Raw genomic sequence first — 20,717 nt, forward strand, 5'->3', positions numbered from 1 at the left:
TCTACCGCAGAAAAATCATACGTAATTCCAGTGCTGATGAATCTCAATGTACTGCTGAACATGTTCTACGGCAGAAAAATCATACGTAATTCCAGTGCTGATGAATCTCAATATACTGCTGAACATGTTCTACGGCAGAAAAATCATACGTAATTCCAGTGCTGATGAATCTCAATATACTGCTGAACATATTCTACAGCAGAAAACTCATACATAATTCCAGTGCTGATGAATCTCAATGTACTGCTGAACATGTTCTACGGCAGAAAAATCATACGTAATTCCAGTGCTGATGAGTCTCAATATACTGCTGAACATATTCTACGGCAGAAAACTCATACATAATTCCAGTGCTGATGAATCTCAATATACTGCTGAACATGTTCTACAGCAGAAAACATCATACGTAATTCCAGTGCTGATGAGATTCTGGGAAATCATTACGCGCCATCTGTTAATCTGGAATGTCTCTTAAACAGTAGTATCAAGTAGTATTAGATCACCTAATTTCTAAGAAAAGAGGTCAGAGGCAAAGGGTTTTTAGGAATGAAAACTCTGAATGTAGTATTATCTCAAAAATAAAAATCTTAAAACTATTTCCCATACACATTTAGAGACTACAACAGTACCATGCTGCTGCTGCTGCTAAGTCACTTCAGTCGTGTCTGACTCTGTGCAACCCCATAGACAGGAGCCCACCAGGCTCCCCCGTCCCTGGGATTCTCCAGGCAAGAACACTGGAGTGGCTTGCCATTTCCTTCTCCAATGCATGAAAGTGAAAAGTGAAAGTGAAGTCGCTCAGTCGTGCCCGACTCTTTGCGACCCCATGGACTGCAGCTCACCAGGCTCCTCCGTCCATGGGATTTTCCAGGCAAGAGTACTGGAGTGGGGTGCCATTGCCTTCTCCAACGACAGTACCATACATGTATGTTAAATACATAAGCTTACAAAACAACTCACAAAGACGATTTAAAACGACAAAGAAATCCTTGTGATGAAATTCATATGAAAATTTCAATACGGGTAATTGGGCTATTTAGAGGCTCTGTTTCTCAATTTTTTTTTTTTACTTCTTTGTTGTCCAGGAAAAATGAAGAAAATATAAAGTAAAATTGAGAATATACAAGGAAGTAGCCTAAAAACATTAAAATTTGAAGCAAACATGAATATCTATAAATATGAATAAATCCTTACTTTTCCGTAAGTCATTCAAAAGTAATTTTAATATAGATTTATTATACATGCTATGCTTAAATTAAAATTTAAAAGTCACTTCAATAGATGCATCTTACCCGGTTTTGATCATTGTCACTATGATTGGCAAAATCTTCATCTGACTCCTTTTTGGGGAGAAAAGAAAGGTTTTATTAACACTGGCTCCACTTGGAAGTACAGAAATGATGTCGTGTCTAAGTCTCTAGGGCAGCCACCACTGACTGGTTTCTGAACTGACTGCTGATCACCTGAAGCATCAAGGTGCAGATGAGGTGGAGAGTTGGCAACATCACCAAGGGCCACTCCAGTTACATATCACTTCTGTAATTCTTTTTTTTTTTTTTTTTCTTTAAAAATTTTGTCCTTTTTATTGCATGGTTCTTTTTTCTTTTTTTTTTTTTTTTTTTATTCTTCCAATTTTATTTTATTTTTAAACTTTACATAATTGTATTAGTTTTGCCAAATATCAAAATGAATCCGCCACAGGTATACATGTGTTCCCCATCCCGAACCCTCCTCCCTCCTCCCTCCCCATACCATCCCTCTGGGCCGTCCCAGTGCACCAGCCCCAAGCATCCAGCATCATGCATCGAACCTGGACTGGCAACTCATTTCCTACATGATATTTTACATGTTTCATTGCCATTCTCCCAAATCTTCCCACCCTCTCCCTCTCCCACAGAGTCCATAAGACTGTTCTATACATCAGTGTCTCTTTTGCTGTCTCGTACACCGGATTATTGTTACCATCTTTCTAAATTCCATATATGTGCGTTAGTATACTGTATTTATGTTTTTCCTTCTGGCTTACTTCACTCTGTATAATAGGCTCCAGTTTCATCCACCTCATTAGAACTGATTCAAATGTATTCTTTTTAATGGCTGAGTAATACTCCATTGTGTATATGTACCACAGCTTTCTTATCCATTCATCTGCTGATGGACATCTAGGTTGCTTCCATGTCTTGGCTATTATAAACAGTGCTGCGATGAACATTGGGGTACACGTGTCTCTTTCCCTTCTGGTTTCCTCAGTGTGTATGCCCAGCAGTGGGGTTGCTGGATCATAAGGCAGTTCTATTTCCAGTTTTTTAAGGAATCTCCACACTGTTCTCCATAGTGGCTGTACTAGTTTGCATTCCCACCAACAGTGTAAGAGGGTTCCCTTTTCTCCACACCCTCTCCAGCATTTATTATTTGTAGACTTTTGGATCGCAGCCATTCTGACTGGTGTGAAATGGTACCTCATAGTGGTTTTGATTTGCCACTTCTGTAATTCTTTTAAACCTCTCCGACAATGTACTCATATCAATCTGCCCCATCATTTCTAACCTTTGGATTAAGAGTTGCACATGTAATTAACTAACTTATCAAAAGCTAGTTTGCATTGGTTTGCGTTGGTTTGCATTCTCTATTTTCCTTCTAAGTAAAACCACTACTTCATCAGGCCCAAGAAGGGAACATCAGTATTTAATACAAGCCATTAGGTAAAGAGTTGCTTCAGTGGCTAAAAGCAAAGGGTTTATTTAGCTACTGACAGTCAGTGAAAGCAAGGCTGTTTTCACAAAGTTCATTTCCTTCTATCAGGTGTTTTGAGGGGAGGGCTGGAGGCAGGAGGAAAGGAAACCGATTGTGCAAACAGAGGAGCAGCAGCGGGGAGGAGCACGCTACAAAACTGTCGCCTTTGAGAAACCAACATTCAGGAACGATCCTCCGGAGAGTTCCTACCCTTTGCAGTAACACATATTCCACTTAAAGGAACAATGCCAGATACAACAGGCGTCAAGGCCAAGGCCCGCAGACTCTGAGGCCTCAGAGAACAGGGAGTCGGATCAGGCTCTTTGGGTGTGAAGATGCCAGAGGTCGCAGTAAAGCTAACATTTAAGTGGACGCTTTCAGCAAGCTTCTGGTCTAGAAGGTTTTAGAGTAAAGAAAGTTTTAAATATGGACTTTTCTCCTAGAATTACTCAAAGATAGAACTTACTCAAAGACTGTATCTCAGGCAGAGATTCCACCAAACTATCTAAGTTGTCCCCCTCAAAACACATTGGTAAGAAGAGGGTTTGGTGGGGAGGCAGGAGGGAGGGTAACGGTTAAGGTAATGTAAAAGGTTAAAGCAGTTTTCTGTGGTTTTGTACACAGGAAAAAAAGGAACTTCCCATCCCAAGGAAAAGACTTGAGAACATGGCTTCTATTGCTATTAAGAGATTGTTGTAAACAAATTGCTAATTCGTGAATATGTTATTTACTGAGCCTGCTAAACCCACCGTAAGTTTCCTGCCCACTATGACCTGGACACACCTGCAAGCCCTTACCTCTTCCTCGTTCTCTTCTTCACTGTCTGCGATACTCCCACGATCACTGCCTACTGAACCTTCTGGTTAGAAGAAAGATAAAGGTTATAGCCAATATTCATAAGGAAACATTCTTAATTTCTTCTCAAGATCACAAACCGCCATACATCAACATCAAAAGATTTTGATAAAACCATCCATACTCATTCATTGGAATTAAATTGTCTTCACTATAGTGAGGAATGGAATATTTACATAGGCTCAAAGTATTTCCCCACGTGATATTTATTAGTTACAAAAAAATATATTAGTTACAAAGGAAAAAACTGGCTTATACTCTCTGACGATGTCACGGTTGTGAAAAGCAAAAAGAGGCTGAGAAATGGTATCAAACCAAAAGACCAGAGAGATCTGACAACTACATGCAGTGAGGAGACTGGATTTTGAGCCAGAGAAAAAGACTGCAGAGGCCATTACTGGGACAACTGGAAAAATGGGAGTATGACTGAGGACTAGCTAGTATTAAATCCAGTAAAATCCCCTAACTTTGGTAATCATACTTTTTGCTACTGTTGTTGGAGACCTGTCAATTGGTGACTTTATTTCATATAAAAGTTACTAGGGGAAGAGGTCAAAAAGTCAAGTGTACTTGACTTGAACACTCTTGCCAAGTCTCACAAGATGCAACCACTTGGATTAATTTTTTCCATTAATAAGCAGGATATAAAAACTAAAAGTCTCACATCAAAGCCCCATACATACATCCAACCAAGATGACAGATGGGCAAATGAATATTCAGAATGTGCAACGAAGTAAGAGAAAGTTCTTTTTCTTCAGATCAGATCAGATCAGTCGCTCAATTGTGTCCAACTCTTTGCGACCCCATGAATTGCAGCACGCCAGGCCTCCCTGTCCATCACCAACTCCCGGAGTTCACCCAGACTCACGTCCATCAAGTCAGTGATGCCATCCAGCCATCTCATCCTCTGTCGTCCCCTTCTCCTCTTGCCCCCAATCCCTCCCAGCATCAGAGTCTTTTCCAATGAGTCAACTCTTCCCATGAGGTGGCCAAAGTACTGGAGTTTCAGCTTGAGCATCATTCCTTCCAAAGAAATCCCAGGGCTGATCTCCTTCAGAATGGACTGGTTGGATCTCCTTGCGGTCCAAGGGACTCTCAAGGGTCCTCTCCAACACCACAGTTCAAAAGCATCAATTCTTCAGCACTCAGCCGTCTTCACAGTCCAACTCTCACATCCATACATGACCACAGGAAAAACCATAGCCTTGACTAGACGGACCTTTGTTGGCAAAGTAATGTCTCTTATACTTAGAAATACACAAAGAAATACAGCTGTCCCTCAAGGGATAGGTTCCAGGACCCCCTTTCCCCAACAGACACACACAAAGACACCAAGATGGCATAGTGTCCACATATAACCCACATCCTTCTCCTGTAACAACCTTAACTCGTCTCCACGTTACTTGTAACACCTAATACAATGTAAACGCTATGTAAACAGTTGCCTGTGCAGCATGGCAGCTATTTGCTTTTAGGACTTCCTGTAATTTTTTATTCCCAAATATTTTCTATCCAAGTTGGTTAAATACATAGATGCAAAACCCATGGAGATGAACTGCCAACCATATACATGAGTAAGGCGGCATGATGTCTCCTAAGTAGGTTCAGGAGAAAGTAATACTATATATAGAGAGGGAGAATGATACACGAATATGGCGAAGTATTCACAAATGGAAACCTGGGTAAAGGGTATGTGAGAGTTCCGTGTCCTAGTCTTACAACTTTAAGACTTTAAAGTGAAGTTTGAAATTATTTTTAAATAAAAAGTTAAGCTATAAATGTTAAAAGCAACAAAAGTATGCAGTGCAAAAGTGTACCTTCACTAGAAAGCTCTCCAAGACCAACATCTTCCTGCTCCATGAACAGCTTTGACCCAATTAAATAAGGTAAAGGGCGGTCAATGTACAGATCCTGTGAACAATGGAAGGGAACAGGCAGTTAAATACTTAAGTTGAAAATCAAATTAGGTATTCCATTTGGCATCCTCTTCCATCTGACTACCCCAAAAAAGTTACATAATAAAAGAGGATAAGAAACACAGCAGGATTTTTTTTTCAATCACTAATTTTAAAAAAGTTAAATCCTAGGTAAAGATAGAAAAGTAAAGCTGATTCATAAAGACTTTCCCTTCTCAAGTGCCTAATTATATTAACAAAAATGGCAAAGGCTTGTAAAAAGTTTACCAGCAGTAACTGAACAAAGAAAGGGGCACAACTTCATAGCAACATGCCCCAAAGGAGGAGGACCAAGGAAAGAAACTGGAAATCCTGACAAGCTTTGATGATGGTGACCTATCTTCCTCCCCTGAAAAGCAACTTGGTGAACAAAGATCAACCAATCAACGACCCTTGAGAACGAAGTGCTAAATGTGGAGAAGCACACGGAGGAAATAACACAAATAGTCAGTGGGTAGTGGGGTGTGTGGACAAACAGGCAGAAGGCACTAAGGGAGGGAATGGAGTAGGCCGCCTCCACGCTGCGTCGGGCAGAGGCAGGAGCACAGGCAGAAGGCATGGGCTGGACAGAGAGAGAGAGCTATTTACCGAGGACTGTCAGCCACCTACAGGGCAGGTATCTACGGTCAACATAATTAACTAAAGGAATGTTTCCAACAGACTGGTAAGAACCTATCTAGGAGGGGGGGGGAAAAAAAAACCAAAGAAAATAATAATAATGCCCCTCAGAGGTTCACGTGGTAGAATTTAGAGAAGTGAAGTTGGTAAAATAAGATCAGAAGATCAAACAACAGAATAAAATGAAGTAGACTATCTACAGGTACATGTTAGAGATTCTTCCATTTCAGGCCATTACAAACATCAAAAATTTAGAGCCAAGAAAGCACTCCACCCTGGAGGCATGGTCCTTTGGCTTTAACAACTCTTCCCTATTAAAAAGACACTGGGAAAAGAAGAGAACAGTTCTGTCCTTGGAAAATGACAGAAAGTTTGCGAAGGTTCATGTAAAGGTCAAAGATACAGCAAAAACTAATTTAGTGCAAAGAAATCAAAGTGCTAATTGGGCTGACTGTTCAGTGACTCAGAAGGCTTGTTCCCATGTCTTTCTGTAACAGAAAAACTGGTGAGAGACTTGCAAGGAGGAAATGTGACCCAGGCAATACATTTCCCAAGGTCTGCTGTGTGAGTTAGTCACTCAGTCGTGTCCAATTCATTGCAACTCCATGGACTGTAGCCCACCAGGTCTGTCCACGAATTCTCCAGGCAAGAATACTGGAGTGGGTGACCATGCCCTCCTTCAGGGGATCTTCCCAACCCAGGGACTGAACCCTGGTCTCCTGCACTGCAGGCAGATTCTTTACTGCGTGAGCCACCAGGGAAGCCCTGCTGCTAAATCCCTACAGTGAAAAGGCAAGACGACGACAGCGTATCAGGGTTAAAGGACCAGCCCCAGCTCGGCAGGGTTAGCTCTAACTGGAAGAGAAACGTGCGGTGAATACACGATCAGAAGAGACTGGTTTTCCAGCATGCGCCAATTCACAAAGCACTGCTGTGTCACAAGGACTCTCAAAATCAGTAAGGCGACCTCTTGTGTTTACTACTGAGCCAACCTGAGAGAAAGTAACAGTAAAGCAGTAAGTACCTGCCAGGCCAATAATCTCTTCATGAACACTCACAGCGGTTTTATTCATACTGGCTAAAACCTGGAACAACCCACATGTCTTTTAACACTTCTGAGGTCCCTCTTTGTGCAAGCTACAGAATGTCCATTTCCCAACAACCCCTGCCTCTCATGAGCCTCCTCATCCTTCGAAACCCAATTCAAATCTCATCTTCACCCTACTTTCTCCAGGCAGAAGTCAAAACATCTATGGTGGTGACTTTTGTAACTGCCGCCTTTCTCTGGCCATCTGGTATGGTTATGACAAGCATCTTGAGAGTAGGAATGAAGCCCTGCATCTCTGTACTCCCCCAACTTGGCACGCTAGTACCCAGTAAGTGCTCAATCGATGCTCCTGAACAGCACCCTCTGACTGATGGAGTCAACATGAGAGCACTAAGTGGCACCGTCACTTCTTACAGCTGAAGGCCCCATCTTAACAATTCTGCGCCCAAGGACCCAGATCACAACAGGTGTAACAGTGAGTATTGCAGTTGAGTGTCTTTACCTTTGGCTCAAGGATCAATTCCAGCCGCTCATTAGCATCATCTTCTTCAGAGTCTGAGTTTCCCGCTTTTATATCTAGTTGCTCAAACGCACTGTCCAACACCTGTAAACCGTAGTTCACGGCCTCCTGGACTTTAGGAATCAGATCTACTTCTTTCTGTTCCCGGGTCTTTTCCTAGAAAAAGTAATTTTTAGTAAGATCTCCAGTATATTGATACCACCCTAATAAAACACTGGGAATGTTCACTGAAGCCTAGACTCATGCTCAAAAACAAACAAAACCAAAAAAACTTAATTAAAAATGTTGTTCTTAATCATTTACAACGTTAAAATGTCGAAAGTCAAAGATTTTGCTGAATGCCTCAGCACAGACTTTGGAGTGTTAAGTCCCAAATGTGTCTATGCACTGAACACGCACCAAACTACAGAAGGCTCTGGAACTCCAGGTTCATCATTCACAAAAACAAAAGCACAACGGTGGGATGGAGCAGCCTCTGTAGACCATGTAAAAGCGCCCGAGAACAATGAACAGCACATCACAAGACATCAAGGGCACCTTCCCTCCCTGCTTCTGAAGGAACAAAGGGCCTAGGGTTTTAGCTTGGCCATGACTGTACCCACTAACCTTGGTTAATGGTCCTTAGGACAATTTCGGAGGTTAAGACTTAGAAGAAAATACTCCAGGCAGAGTCGTTATTTTTCAATTACAGTTAAAAAAATAACTGGACGATTACAGTTTATAAACTTGTTTCAAACCAAGAGAGAGTCGGTTTCATCTCTAATCTATCCTGTACGTTACCCTGGAACGATGCCCCCCACTTCGACAAAACTTTGTACACAACACCAACCTGCTGAAAAGATCCCACCCATCTCCACTTCCTGTGACAGCAGTGCTCACACACTCAACTGTGTCATCAGTTGTAGGAAGTATTGCAGAATATATTTAGTGTCATTTCCTCTCCTCACAAATATTCTGCAAGCTGACATATAATTACAGAAACAAACCATACAGTTTTCCCTTTTTATGACACACCACGTGGGATCTTCGTTCCCCAACCCGCGCCCCTACCCTGGGTCGGTGGCGTCTTGAGCACTGGACCCTGCAAGTTCCCATACACTGCTGCTTTGAAAGCCAAGGGAAAACCTAAGGAGTGCTTGATACTTCTACCCCAAGTGCAGAAGTCTTCTAATTCACTTTTTCGTTTTGGCTGCGTCTTTTTTGCACTCTGGTACGTTTGATTCTAAGTTAAACAGCTAACATGGTACTAAGTGTGCAAAAACATGCTTGTGGATTTTTTAAAGACAATTCACTAAATAGCTATCACTTTAAACTGAATCTTGACTTGGTCTAACCAGATATTACTACACTTAAAACAGTTTAGCAAATCTATTAAAAATAAAAATTTTTTAATAAATTTTTAAAGGCTAGAAACAGGCAAAACTGTAGCTGGTTGCTAGTACCCTTTCTTAGTCTACTCGTTCATAAGTGACAAGTAGCATGGCTTTCTTCTTACTTTCATTCTTAAACTGGTAGTAATAAGCAGCAGCACAGTCCTGAAATGACAGGGATACACAATCTTCAGAGAACTCACCACCTACTGCCCAGTATGGCCCGTTTTGGTTTTTTTTTTTAGTAACCCTCAAGGTAAAAAAGGTTTTTACATTTTTAAAGGAGGAAGGGGAAGGGACAGGAGAGGAAGAAAAGAAGAAAAAGAAGCAAAGGATAGAAATCAATGCAGCCAGCAAACAAAATATTTCTTACCTGGTCCTTTACAGAAAATCTCTACCCACCTCTGCTCTACTCTTAAGCCAGAAATCAGGAACTTAATCTACACATTTCTTAATACAATGAATTTCAGAAACAAACAAGTTCAATTGTTGAGCTGTCAAAACCAGCTTCTCCCATTTCTCCCAAAGTCCATCTCCCTGCCCCCCTCTCCCTCCAGCAGCCGTATCATAAATCACTACTTTTCTTCTCTAAAGGAGCCCAAGAGAAGAGTAATTCAAAGCAAGTACCTGTTCTGGTTTTTCCGCCTCAGTCTTGAGCACCGGCTCCTCCACCTCCTCATCATACACACGCTAAACACGGAAGCAAGGTTCAGCTTTTAGTCAAAACAGCATTTGGAATCAATCACGATGTAAGAATTCAATATACAATTTAAAAAGACAAAGACAAGAAGAAATGATTATTCAAGAAATGGCTGAGGCGAAGCAGAGAAGAGTAGACAACTTGCCCAAAATTAAGTTTAAAGAAAAGACACAAAAGACTAGGAAACATGAAAACAAAACAAAACCTTCAATCTCATGGTTGACCACGGTCACAAAATTAACAAGAAACCAGAGTTCACATGTTCTCGTTTAATCTAACCCAACGCTGGCAGAGCACTGGCGCAGGCCCTCGACGTGCGGCTCTGAGCGTGTCAAGTGGCAAAACTTACCCACCAGGTGTAAGAGCTTTCACATTTATACAGTAGAAACCATGAAGCTAAGTTACTTTTATCCTGTTGCTTAGAATGGTTGATACATTTTTATTACCTCATCTATAAGAAAACAGGCCAAGCCCACCAATGATGTGTCAGAAGACCGGTCGTGGGACTCGCCCACACAGCTTGGGCAGGCGGCTTCTCTTTTCTAATACAGAGCCATCGTTCTGGCAACTCATTGTCATTTTTTTTAACTATTTATTGTTGCCTAAACTCCCAAAGCAAAACATTCTCATTATAAATAGTGCAGTGATGAGAATGCTCTAGAATTAGACACTAGTAATGGTCACAAAACTCTAAGAACACACTAACATCTACTGCCTTCTATACTTTTAAAAGGGTGTATTTTATAGTGTGTAAACCCTATGTCAAATAAAATTAAAATGTCAATATAAAGATAGTTGCAGAAGAGATATATTTAAAAACAATTCCATCCCTGCCTCCAACCTCATCCTCAGAATAATTAAGTTTGGTGTGCGCTCCTCTTTGTTTCCCAAGGCTCTTACACAAATTTATACAGACATAGGCACACATTCAGTTTTCTGCCCTTCCAGCTTTGAAACAAAACTGCATTCATATGACACGTATCCTTCTGCCCCACTTTTTCACTTGATATTCTCATAAACCACTTTCTAGGTCAACGCATATAGATTTGACTCAATTGTTTTTATATCTACATAATATTTTATGGTATGAAGTTGACTATAGTTAGTTCAAGAATTCTCTATTACAGAACATTAAGGACATTTCCAGTTTTTGCTAGTGCAAACCAGCTACTGTAAATATGTACTAAGTTCTTAGGCCATGGATCATTTATTTCTACAGGCTTCTCAAAAACAGGATTGCGAAGCCAAAGGACAAAACTCTGGTTTACTCTTCAGAGCTTCTTCTAGATCTCAGTGTGGAACAACTCTCACTGCCATGGCAACACACCCCAGTGCCCACTTCCCGGACCTTCGCCAGCAATGGAATGAGGTCGCCCATCTTTTCAAAATAACTATCAATCTGATTAGACAATGTTATTTTCAAATGTTCATATCTTCTAACCCAAGGTCAATCTGATTAAACGGTGTTATTTTTAAATGTTCACATATTCCAACCCAAGAATTCTACTTCTTGAAATTTGGTTCCAAGAAAAATAAATACAAGCAGTCAGATGCTCATGGCATCAGATTTACATTCAAAATCACAAACACCAAATCTGTAACTCTCTGCAATTCCAATCAAAATACTAGTAGACTTTTCTGGGGAAATTAGCAAGATAATCCTCAAATTCACAGAAGTAAAAAAGCCAAGGATAACTATGAAAATTATGAATAAAGAGAAGTCACAGAGATTTGCCCTATTAAGTCTTACTAGAAATCTCTGGTATTTAGGATTGTGACACTTACTACAGCAGATAAAGATAATAAAAGACAGAGGTAAGAGGCAGACGCACAGTCCCACGTGAGCCTATTTATATTTACAAGAACACACAGTCACATGTATGTCACTGAGGGAAAGACCTACACGATAAAAGTTACCTTATATGGAAAAGAAACAAAGGAGACCCCCAGCTCATACTACACACACGTACCGATACACGCCCAAAGACTATATACATACTCTCCACGTTAGAGTAAAGAGACGGCAAAACAAACGAGCCCACACCCAAAGTATTTACAGCTGAGGAAAAAAATATTAACATCTGTTAATATAAGGCAGTGCACATTATTAGCATTTGTGGTTATTATCTGTTCTTTCCTACATACACAAAATATTTTATCTTAAAAAGTTTTGTATGGGGGATTGTTAAATAATGGTAGCCATAAAATGAAATAGAAACAGAAATTAAGTTCAGTAAATCTTACAGATGTGTTAAAATGCTTATAAAATAATATGCTAACATGAAGAAAAAGGCAGGCTGCAAATACATACATATAGACAAGGTTAAAGTTATGCACATACATATGATTAGAAAAAAATATGCCAACGTGTTGAGTGGCTGGTTAATTTGGGGTGGTAGAATTATAGTTGACTTCTGTAGCTTAAATTTTTTCACATTTTAATACTTTTTATACATATTTATCTCTCCTACTATAAGTGTCCATTATTCTTACAACAACAAAGGGAAAAACTTAGAGTCCAATGTCTGCATGGGAATGAATTTGGAATATACATGTCAAAATCTTGAGAGGCTCTTCTTTAGTATCTGAAATTTCATATGCTGTTTCTTTTTCCATATTAAAAAAAAATCATTCTACAAAGACGAGAAATTAGGGGAGTAATTTTCAAAGGCATGAACAAAAAATGGCAAATAAATCTTAAAATTGAGACTTTAAGACAAGACAGCTGCCAAGGTCACTTCAGACTTTAAATAGCAAGACCATTTAACTTAAAAGACTGAGCTTCAAGCTTAGGTCTGAACAGCATCAATACCCTCCTTTTCCTCCTGCCTGTCATTAAAAACACCTCACGAGACATCAGCAGGCTTCAGAAAGCCAACATGGCATCTGGGAAACCAGCCAGCAAGCACACAAAACCCGTGGGGGCTTTTAAGGGTGGGCAGGACCACGCGTCTCAAGTACTCAGTTCACAAGCAGGTAAACAATGCTGACTCACCTCACCCTTCAGACTGAACTCACAGCTTCATGGGTTGCTCAATCACTTTAAAATCAGGTAGCCATTCACACAACTGTCAAATATCTTTGATATTTCTACTTGAAGAATCTTTTCCTCATTTGGGGAGATGAGGTAAGAGGTGAAGGTGAGGAATTAAGAGAAAAATCTGACAAGGGGCTGAGATTTCCTCCCACATTATACACAGCCATGGTCCTCTTTACTTTTATGATCTCTCATTAATTCATGCAAATATTCACTGAGTCTCTATGTATCAGGCTCACGGTGAACCCAAAGAACATAACACTTAGTAAAAATGTGGGGCTTGATTTAGTAGAGAAGTTCAACACATCAAACCGTATCGATAGATGTAGAATTACAGTCATAGGAAGTGCTATGAAAGAAGTCGTTAATTAGGTCACTCAAGGTTTCAGGACAAAATTCCTAAAGGAACAGATTAATGAAGCTGCAAGAACTGTATTCCCTACCAATAAGGCACTGATGCACTGGCCACTGCTAATCAGCATTTCTCCTCCTCAGAGTCCCCTCGTGAGCCTTTACTAAAGGTACTGATTTTTCTTGCCCTAAAAAGTCTTGATTGCTTTTCAGTTTCACTAACTCTATAATGCAGCTCGCAATCTACTAGCTGCCTCTGAGGTCAGTTACTAAAACCTAAAAACCTATTTGTGTATTTTTCCAATAAACTACCATGAAACCAAATAGCACCACCATTTAAGACCGAATTGTAATACATGAGTCCTGATGTCAGGGTTTGAAGAAAACATTTGCAAAGCCAAATCACTGCCAAATGTATTATCAGCAGGTAGATTCCTCCAGTTTTATTAAGCGTTAGCCATCCTTTAACAACATGACGCTCTACCACAAATGGAAAGAACATGTAACACGTGGCATTACAGGGAAGTCTGGGAACCAGTTCGACTTGGCAGTGGCCACAAGCACGTCTAGAGCGAAATTTGGCCGCAGACTGGAAGCGGAAGAAGCACAAGACAAAGGAGACAGAGAGATGGATGTAGGGAATCCAAGGAGCGAACAGAAATCATGAACTATTACCAAAAAATAACCAACAAAAACAAAAGTAAACAAAAAAACCTCCCACAAAAATTAGATTATCAGAAACTCAGAATCTAAGAAAACTTGGAAAGAAAAGAAGAGCTGGGGAAAGAGAAGACCTGAAGGTTATTATTCAGAGAAAGAAGCTTATAATGCCCATTTCCCCCAAAGTGCCAGTCAGGACCAAGCCAGTATCAATGTGCTACAGGCACACCAGGTACAAAAGAAGGCTCCCAATTCTACTCCTTGCCCACTCTAGGGCTGCAAGGCTGACTGCTGAGAAGAGCTAAGCACCTGATCCAGCGAGAAAGGTACAGAATGAGAGCAACAGATATAGTTAAAAGGACACAGGATTCAGCGCGATGAAAAACTAATAGGACCACACACACACTACTAAAGCGGAGACGAGAGTCCTGTAGACTGCCTCTCCCAACAGGAACATGCTCAGGACCAAGCACGGACGTTCTGCGCAGATGACAAGAAAATGACTACAGATTTAACTAGAAGATTGGCTATATCTTAAGTTACAGGCAAAGAGATATTTAAAACCTTTATTCAGATCTTTATTTTACACACAGGTTCCCCCAAAAGCCCAGTAGTGGCATTTCAACCTCAGTTACTAAAAATGTACAAACATGCTGTGTAAGATATCTGCAGGACAATATTTAGTCTCCTCTTAACAATCCTAAATCTTTGTATAATCTTGCAATTTTCAAAATCATTTTTATTACTTTGTATCTAACAGTCTCAGGAGATAGCCTAATTTAATAATCCTCTTTTCACAGTATAACTAACACTGATACTTAGAAAGTTAGTCACTCTATGAGAAACACAGGTCAGCTTAACTAAGCTTCCTCTCCATCTTCTAGAATAATCTCCCCTACAGTCATGGAGCTCCAGCCACATTTTATTCTTTTTTATTCTGGAATAACACTATTACAGAAAATTGTGATGTTCTCTAAGAGGGGGCTCTAGTTTATCTACGTGTTCCTAGAATCTAAAACTTTGAAACTTGATAAACCGACAAAATTGCACTTGGGTTAAAGTGCAACAATCTGTTTAGAGTTGATTTTATGACACAGCTTCAGCCAGCATAACAAAGCATTAGTTCAGAATAGTCCAAGTAGACACACACATGCTTTTAATATAACTTAACAGAACATAATGCATACAATTAATAACATGCTGGTGCCAGAGGACCAGACCAGGTGTATGGCTTTCCTTATAGAGGATAACAAGGCTTGTTGGAGGGCCATGCAATTCACCAAAACTGCTGACAACTCCAGAATTAACAATGGATGAAAACATTGGAATATCAGGAAATTTTTATCATTAGGTTTTCTCAAAGGCTTGAAAAAACAGGTAAACTTTACTAATAAAAAGGGAGGGAACATCAATTACCAAGAAGTACTACTTACACCAAAATTTAAGAGAACCTAACAATAGGTCACTTAATATCAATGACTACTGCTCCTTCTAACAGTATTATTTGTTTAAAAATCGGATGTCACTAACTCACGTTTTCAATGAACTGGGTATTAGACAACATAAGGAACTCATTGAAGACATTATGCAGGCGGCAATCTGTGGCTTTAGTCTCCCGAATTAGTCCATCCACCTGTTTCTTGATTTCATGAGTCCTAGAGATAGTCTGTTGTGAAAATTCCTGTAGAAACTGTAGTAGCTATTTAAAAAAGAAACACATACAGTAGTATCAATATGCATCTATTACACGCATCTATTCTGCACATCAAAACAGAGAAGCAGCCACTTCCTTTCACCTTGGTGTGTGTGCGTGCTGGAATGGGAAAGGGATGCTGCTTTTGACAGTACCAAGACCAAGCAGCACAGAAAACCATTGAGAAAGCTCGTCAGAACAGTGGCAGTGAGTCAATGGACACTTCCTGTCTCGTCTCCGGAGAAATTTTAAAGTGCTGTTTGGTTGTCATTCTTCAGGGATCACAGACGAGAGGCAAAATAACAAAGCACTACTCATCCAAAACTCCTACGCAAATGGGACTTTGGAATCACGGCTCTGAGCTTGTTGGGCCCCAGGCGTACGTAAGGTGTCTTACTCAACGATATTCATATACTGGTTTGTCTCCCACCCCACTCAGTCCAGGTCTCAACAGGGAGTCGCCTATGAGGCGCCTCTGTAAGCCTGCGGCGTGGTGGAAGCCTAACTCTCAGGATGGAGCTGGCGCCTGGCTGAAAAAACCAAACAAGGAAGAGACCACCCTGCGATGGGCGGCAGTAAGTCAACCGGCCGGCATCCGCCCAAGTGCCTGAGGACTGCCACCAGGAAGTTTTCGAGAGCAAGAAGGGATGTTATTTAGTCCACGAGAGACAGAGCGGGATCGACTGGGTGGAGAGGGGCTGGGACTGATGTCCTCCGCTCGCAGGCCGCGCATCACCCCCAGACGGCCCGCCCTCCCCTCCCGTCCCGGGTCCCGCCTCTCACGCCCGCGTCGGCCGCCAGCGACCAGCTCTGGCTGCTCCTGCGGATCTCCTCCACCGACCAGGGACGCTCCCACACGGGCTCGGACGCCGGCGCTCGCTCCTGGTCGGGGGTGGTCCGGTTCATCTGCAGCGGGAAGGACGAGAAGAGGGGCTGAGCTCCGGGGAGGCGGCGGACGCGGCCCAGCCCCAACCCAGAGCGCGGCCCTCACCATCCCGGCTGTGCAGTTTGGTGGGCTCCGAAGCCGCAGGACCGCACCCGCCGAGCCCCCAAAGTCTCCGGAAGCCTAGCCCCCAGCAGTGCGGCCTAGCACGTGACCAGCCTCACGTGACCAGAGCGCCCCGTGACCTGCCCCTCACGTGACCGGATGTGGGGCGTGCCGCCGAAGGGAGGCTGCGCCAGCTGGCTGCGTGTGAGTCACGTGCATGGATCTAGCGATGATCCTACAGAAGGAGCTAAGAGAAAAGGAGAAAGGCAGATATATGATATCACTTATATGCAGAAACTGTATGTGAAACGACACAAATGAACTGTATGTGAAACAGACTCGCAAATGCAGAGAACAAACTGGTGGTTGTCAAAGGGGTAGGGGGTCAGGGGAGGAATGGATTGGGAGTTTGGGGTTAGCAGATGCAAACTATTACAGATTTAACGGATAAACGACGCGGTCCTAGGAAACTATATTCAATATCCTGTGGTAACTCGTAATGGAAAAGAATATGAAAAAGAATGTGTATGTGTATAACCCTCACTCTGGTGTACAGCAGAAATTAAAACACTGTAAGTCAACTATACTTTAATAATTTTTTTAATCTGTTTCACTTTAGAAAAGGAAAAAACAAAAAAAACCAAAACAAAACAGGAAGACTGCGGAAGCCAGGGGGCGCTGAAGGGGTGCATGAGTCAAGTTGAGCTTCAGCTGAAGGGCCCGAGTGGCCGGCGCGTAATTAGTCCGGAAGTACGCAGGGAACCAGATGTGTTCAGAGGGGAGCCAAAAGGATCTTGGAAAACCCATCCAAAGAGCTTTAAACGTCCGGAGATGTGTGCAGAAGAAGAGCTCGCGGCTGCTGCGCCTCTTCCTTGCTACATCTCCGCTTACTGTCACTGGATCAGCACACAGAAACCCAGATTTACTGGAGATTGATCTATCTCGTTATCCTCCTGCTTTTAAGGACATGCGCGGTTTCAACTCACTGGGTAGGGCCTCCTTAAAATCCTTTACTCCCTAAATCCTTTACTCCGTAGGCAATGCCCTCAGATTCAAGTCCAAATTTCTCGTGTGACAGGCAAAATCCATTTGTAATCTGACCCCTGCCTATGAATCCATTCTCAACTTTCCCGGCTTCCCAGGAGCGCTCAGTGATTCAGCTGCTCTGCCTCACACTTCCCCGAAGATCCATCTGCAGAGACCTTCTTCTGCCAGACCAACTTACCTTTTAAAATGAAGATTCCAATTTCTTTCCATTCCTATGTGCCCATGGGCAAGTTATTTAATCCTTGTCAGTTACCTGTCTTTCAGGAATGTGGTGTTAAATGTGGTAAATGTGGTATTTGTGAAGTACCAGGGTGCCTGCCATACTGTAAGCATTAAACGTAGCTCTTCCCGTGTTTTCTATGCCCTTTGTTTATCAAACTCTTGCCCTATGTTTTGTGTTTGCCTTGAGTGAAGACTTGCCTTGAGTGATTACCCCAAGGATAGTTTTGAGTGCCCCTCCTCAGTTATTTGGGTGGGGCTTACCTCCTAGCTCAGTTCCTAAAGAATCTGCCTGCAATGCAGGAGACCCGAGTTCTATCCCCGATTGGGAAGATCCCCTGGGGAAGGAAATGGCAACCTACTCCAATATTCCAGCCTAGAAAATCCCATGGAGGGGGAGTCTGGCAGGCTACAGTCCATGAGGTCACAAGAGTCAGATACAACTTATCGACTAAACCACCACCACCACCTCAGTTATTTTCTACAAGTTTGCACAAATATCCAGGCTTCGCTGGTGGTTCAGAGAGTAAGCAATCTGCCTGTAACGCGGGAGAGCCTGGTTCCATCTCTGGATTGGGACGATCCCCTGGAGAAGGGAATGGTCACCCACCCCACTATTCTGCAGCCTGGTGGGCTGCAGTCCATGTCCCGAAGAGTCGGACATGACTGAGAAACTAACACCGTCACACTTTTCCCAAATATTCATCATAGAGTATCACATTATATTATGTTTTATAATGTCTCATGTATAATAATATATAACATATTTGAAGTACTAAGAATTTACTACTTTATACATACTACTTCATTTAATTCTCACAATGACTGTGTGAAGCAGGTACTCTGATGCTTGCATCATAGTTGAGGAAATAAGAGGCACAGAGAGGTTAAGTGACTTAGACAAAGCAGTAAACAAGCGGTGCCTGGAGCCACGCTATCAGCCACTGCGTTGCTCCATAGCTAGTCTTACTTTCTTGAAGCAACTTCACTTTTAAGTTGCATCTACCAACCTCCTGGCCATTCCTTCACGTTCATTTAAAATATTTTTAATAAATAAAACCGCTTTAGAATTTGGTTGGTAAAACTGGGCCGAGCCAATTACCAAACTTACGTCTCCTCTGACATCATCATGGACAACTTCAGTGGGCACGTGGGTAAGCTTGGCCTCAATGTACCTTAATCTGCATTCCAATTCTCAGAGCCCCTCAATTACCCACACCCTGGACCTTATCAACTGAAACTGCTGACTTCTCACTGTGGACTGTAACAGAGCTGCCTCTTAAACTTCCAAGTCCCTCTGTTATTCCCTGGTCTTTTCTCAACTAACCCAAGTCTCTCAATGCCCCACCATGCCATTTCACCCTCTCAGCTTTATTTTCTGTCCTGAGGTGTCTCCACGGGGATCTTGCTAAAATGCGGATTCTAAAGGAACAGGTACAAGATGGGGCCTGAGACATTGCATTTCTGACAAGCTCCCAGGTGATGCCCAGACTCCTCAAACTAAAGAGTGTTGGAATAAAGAGCCAGGCTGAATTCCCTGGTGAGCAGTACAGCTGCATGGCCAACCTTGTGAGCCAGTGTGTCTCTGTGCCATATGAAAAGTCACTAAGAAAGGTTGTCATAGAGGAGAGAGACCAAGTGTTGCTTCGGGAGGCTCCCATGGAAGCCAGGAACTGGGCCCTACAATTTATGTAGAGGGTCTTCGGTGGGAGTGCAATGTATTAGGGTCAAACCCTTTGCATGGTAGTGGAAGAAAATTGCTTAGGCTTAGAAACTGAAGTAGCCCTCTCTTGAACTGTGGGCTAGGGGGGCCCAGACATAGCAGGACTCCGCATTTTCCTTGCAGCCCCCTGGACCACTGGACCACAGGGGAGAAGGAGAGGGGTCTGCCCAGTCATTGTCCAGGCACCAAGCCAACACAAGTTCAGGGGATCAAGCATTAATGATGTTTATACACCAGGAACTTTGAGAGTCTAGTCAGTTAAGTAACCAGTAGCCACTGCATTAGGAACTTCAAAGGAGAGAAAGAAATAGAACCAGTGGTACTGAGAGAGTCCACTCCCAGGTAGGTTGATAAGAAGTCCAGGGTCCCCAAGGAGGAGAAAGGGGTCTGGAGCCCTTGAAAAGGAGAAAGGAGTCTGAGGCTCTCCAGGAGAAAAGTACAAACGTTATCTTCTCCATTGTTTTGTCTTAGTCAATATAACAATGTATCTCCCTAAGGACAAGTTTCTCCTTAAGGAGGTTTTCTGTCTAATCTTGTTATCTTAAAACATATGTTGCGGGAGTGAGTCTGGTAAGACCTTTCTATTATTAGCTCTAATCTTGTTAATTTAAGATGTATATTGTGGGAGTGGGCCTGGTAAAAGTATATAAGGCCTTGATCAGGCTAGTGAGTGGGGGCACTGCCTCTGTCCCCATTCTGATGTCTATGTCAGAAGCTTTCTCTGTCCCTTTTTATACTTTAATAAAACCCTGCTACATGAAAGCTCTTGAGTAATCAAGCCTGGTGCCTGGTAGCAAAGCTAAATCTTCGGAGATCAGGAATCCAACATCATTCACAGTAAGCTATCATTACAATACAATCAGCAGTACTGTAAAAATTCAAAATGTAAATTCCAAATAGATTCTGCAAATTTTGACTTAATACTGGGGTTTCAGAATATGGATAAAGTTCTGAGGGCTGTGGGGCTAGAGAGGAAATACTTTAGACTTTGCAGTATGAAATTTGAATTTAATGTTCTCGTAAGTATTTTATTTCTACAACAGCATCATTTTAGAAGAGCAAATTAAATTTTCCAGGTTGCCAAACAGAAGGATTTATAAGCAATTGATTGGAAAGAAGGGACAAATTTAAACTAGCAAAATGCGTAAGCCTGATACTAATTAGTGACATAAAGAGTTGTTCTGAGTGTGCTTCCGGAT

General features: G+C 42.0%; 1 protein-coding gene and 1 long non-coding RNA gene across 15 annotated transcripts in view; one reads left to right on the plus strand and one right to left on the minus strand.

Moving 5' to 3' along the window:
- Positions 1 to 16,654, minus strand: part of WASHC2A (WASH complex subunit 2A) — a 46,979-nt gene extending 30,325 nt beyond the window's left edge. For 8 of the 14 annotated variants that reach the window (XM_086381363.1, XM_086381356.1, XM_086381360.1 and 5 more), the window contains exons 1-8: positions 16,533 to 16,654; positions 16,325 to 16,447; positions 15,383 to 15,547; positions 9,728 to 9,790; positions 7,713 to 7,886; positions 5,407 to 5,500; positions 3,531 to 3,592; positions 1,293 to 1,340 (exon numbers count right to left, since the gene is read on the minus strand). In XM_086381363.1, coding sequence (XP_086237489.1) covers positions 1,293 to 1,340; positions 3,531 to 3,592; positions 5,407 to 5,500; positions 7,713 to 7,886; positions 9,728 to 9,790; positions 15,383 to 15,547; positions 16,325 to 16,447; positions 16,533 to 16,535 — 732 coding nt within the window. In that variant the 5' untranslated portion in view covers positions 16,536 to 16,654. The remainder of the gene's footprint in view (positions 1 to 1,292; positions 1,341 to 3,530; positions 3,593 to 5,406; positions 5,501 to 7,712; positions 7,887 to 9,727; positions 9,791 to 15,382; positions 15,548 to 16,324; positions 16,448 to 16,532) is intronic. The other 6 variants (XM_086381364.1, XM_086381358.1, XM_086381354.1 and 3 more) reach the window with 1 other exon arrangement.
- Positions 16,655 to 16,678: 24 nt separating this feature from the next.
- Positions 16,679 to 17,929, plus strand: LOC147342725 (uncharacterized). Its single transcript, XR_015156649.1, has 2 exons — positions 16,679 to 16,853; positions 17,149 to 17,929. It is a non-coding gene; the product is annotated as an uncharacterized LOC147342725 (long non-coding RNA).
- Positions 17,930 to 20,717: the final 2,788 nt, after the last annotated feature.

Source organism: Bos grunniens, chromosome 28, assembly GCF_055505025.1.
Source record: "Bos grunniens cultivar Pamir isolate PY7600 chromosome 28, Bosgru_T2T1.0, whole genome shotgun sequence".
NCBI classification, from domain to species: Eukaryota; Metazoa; Chordata; class Mammalia; order Artiodactyla; family Bovidae; genus Bos; species Bos grunniens.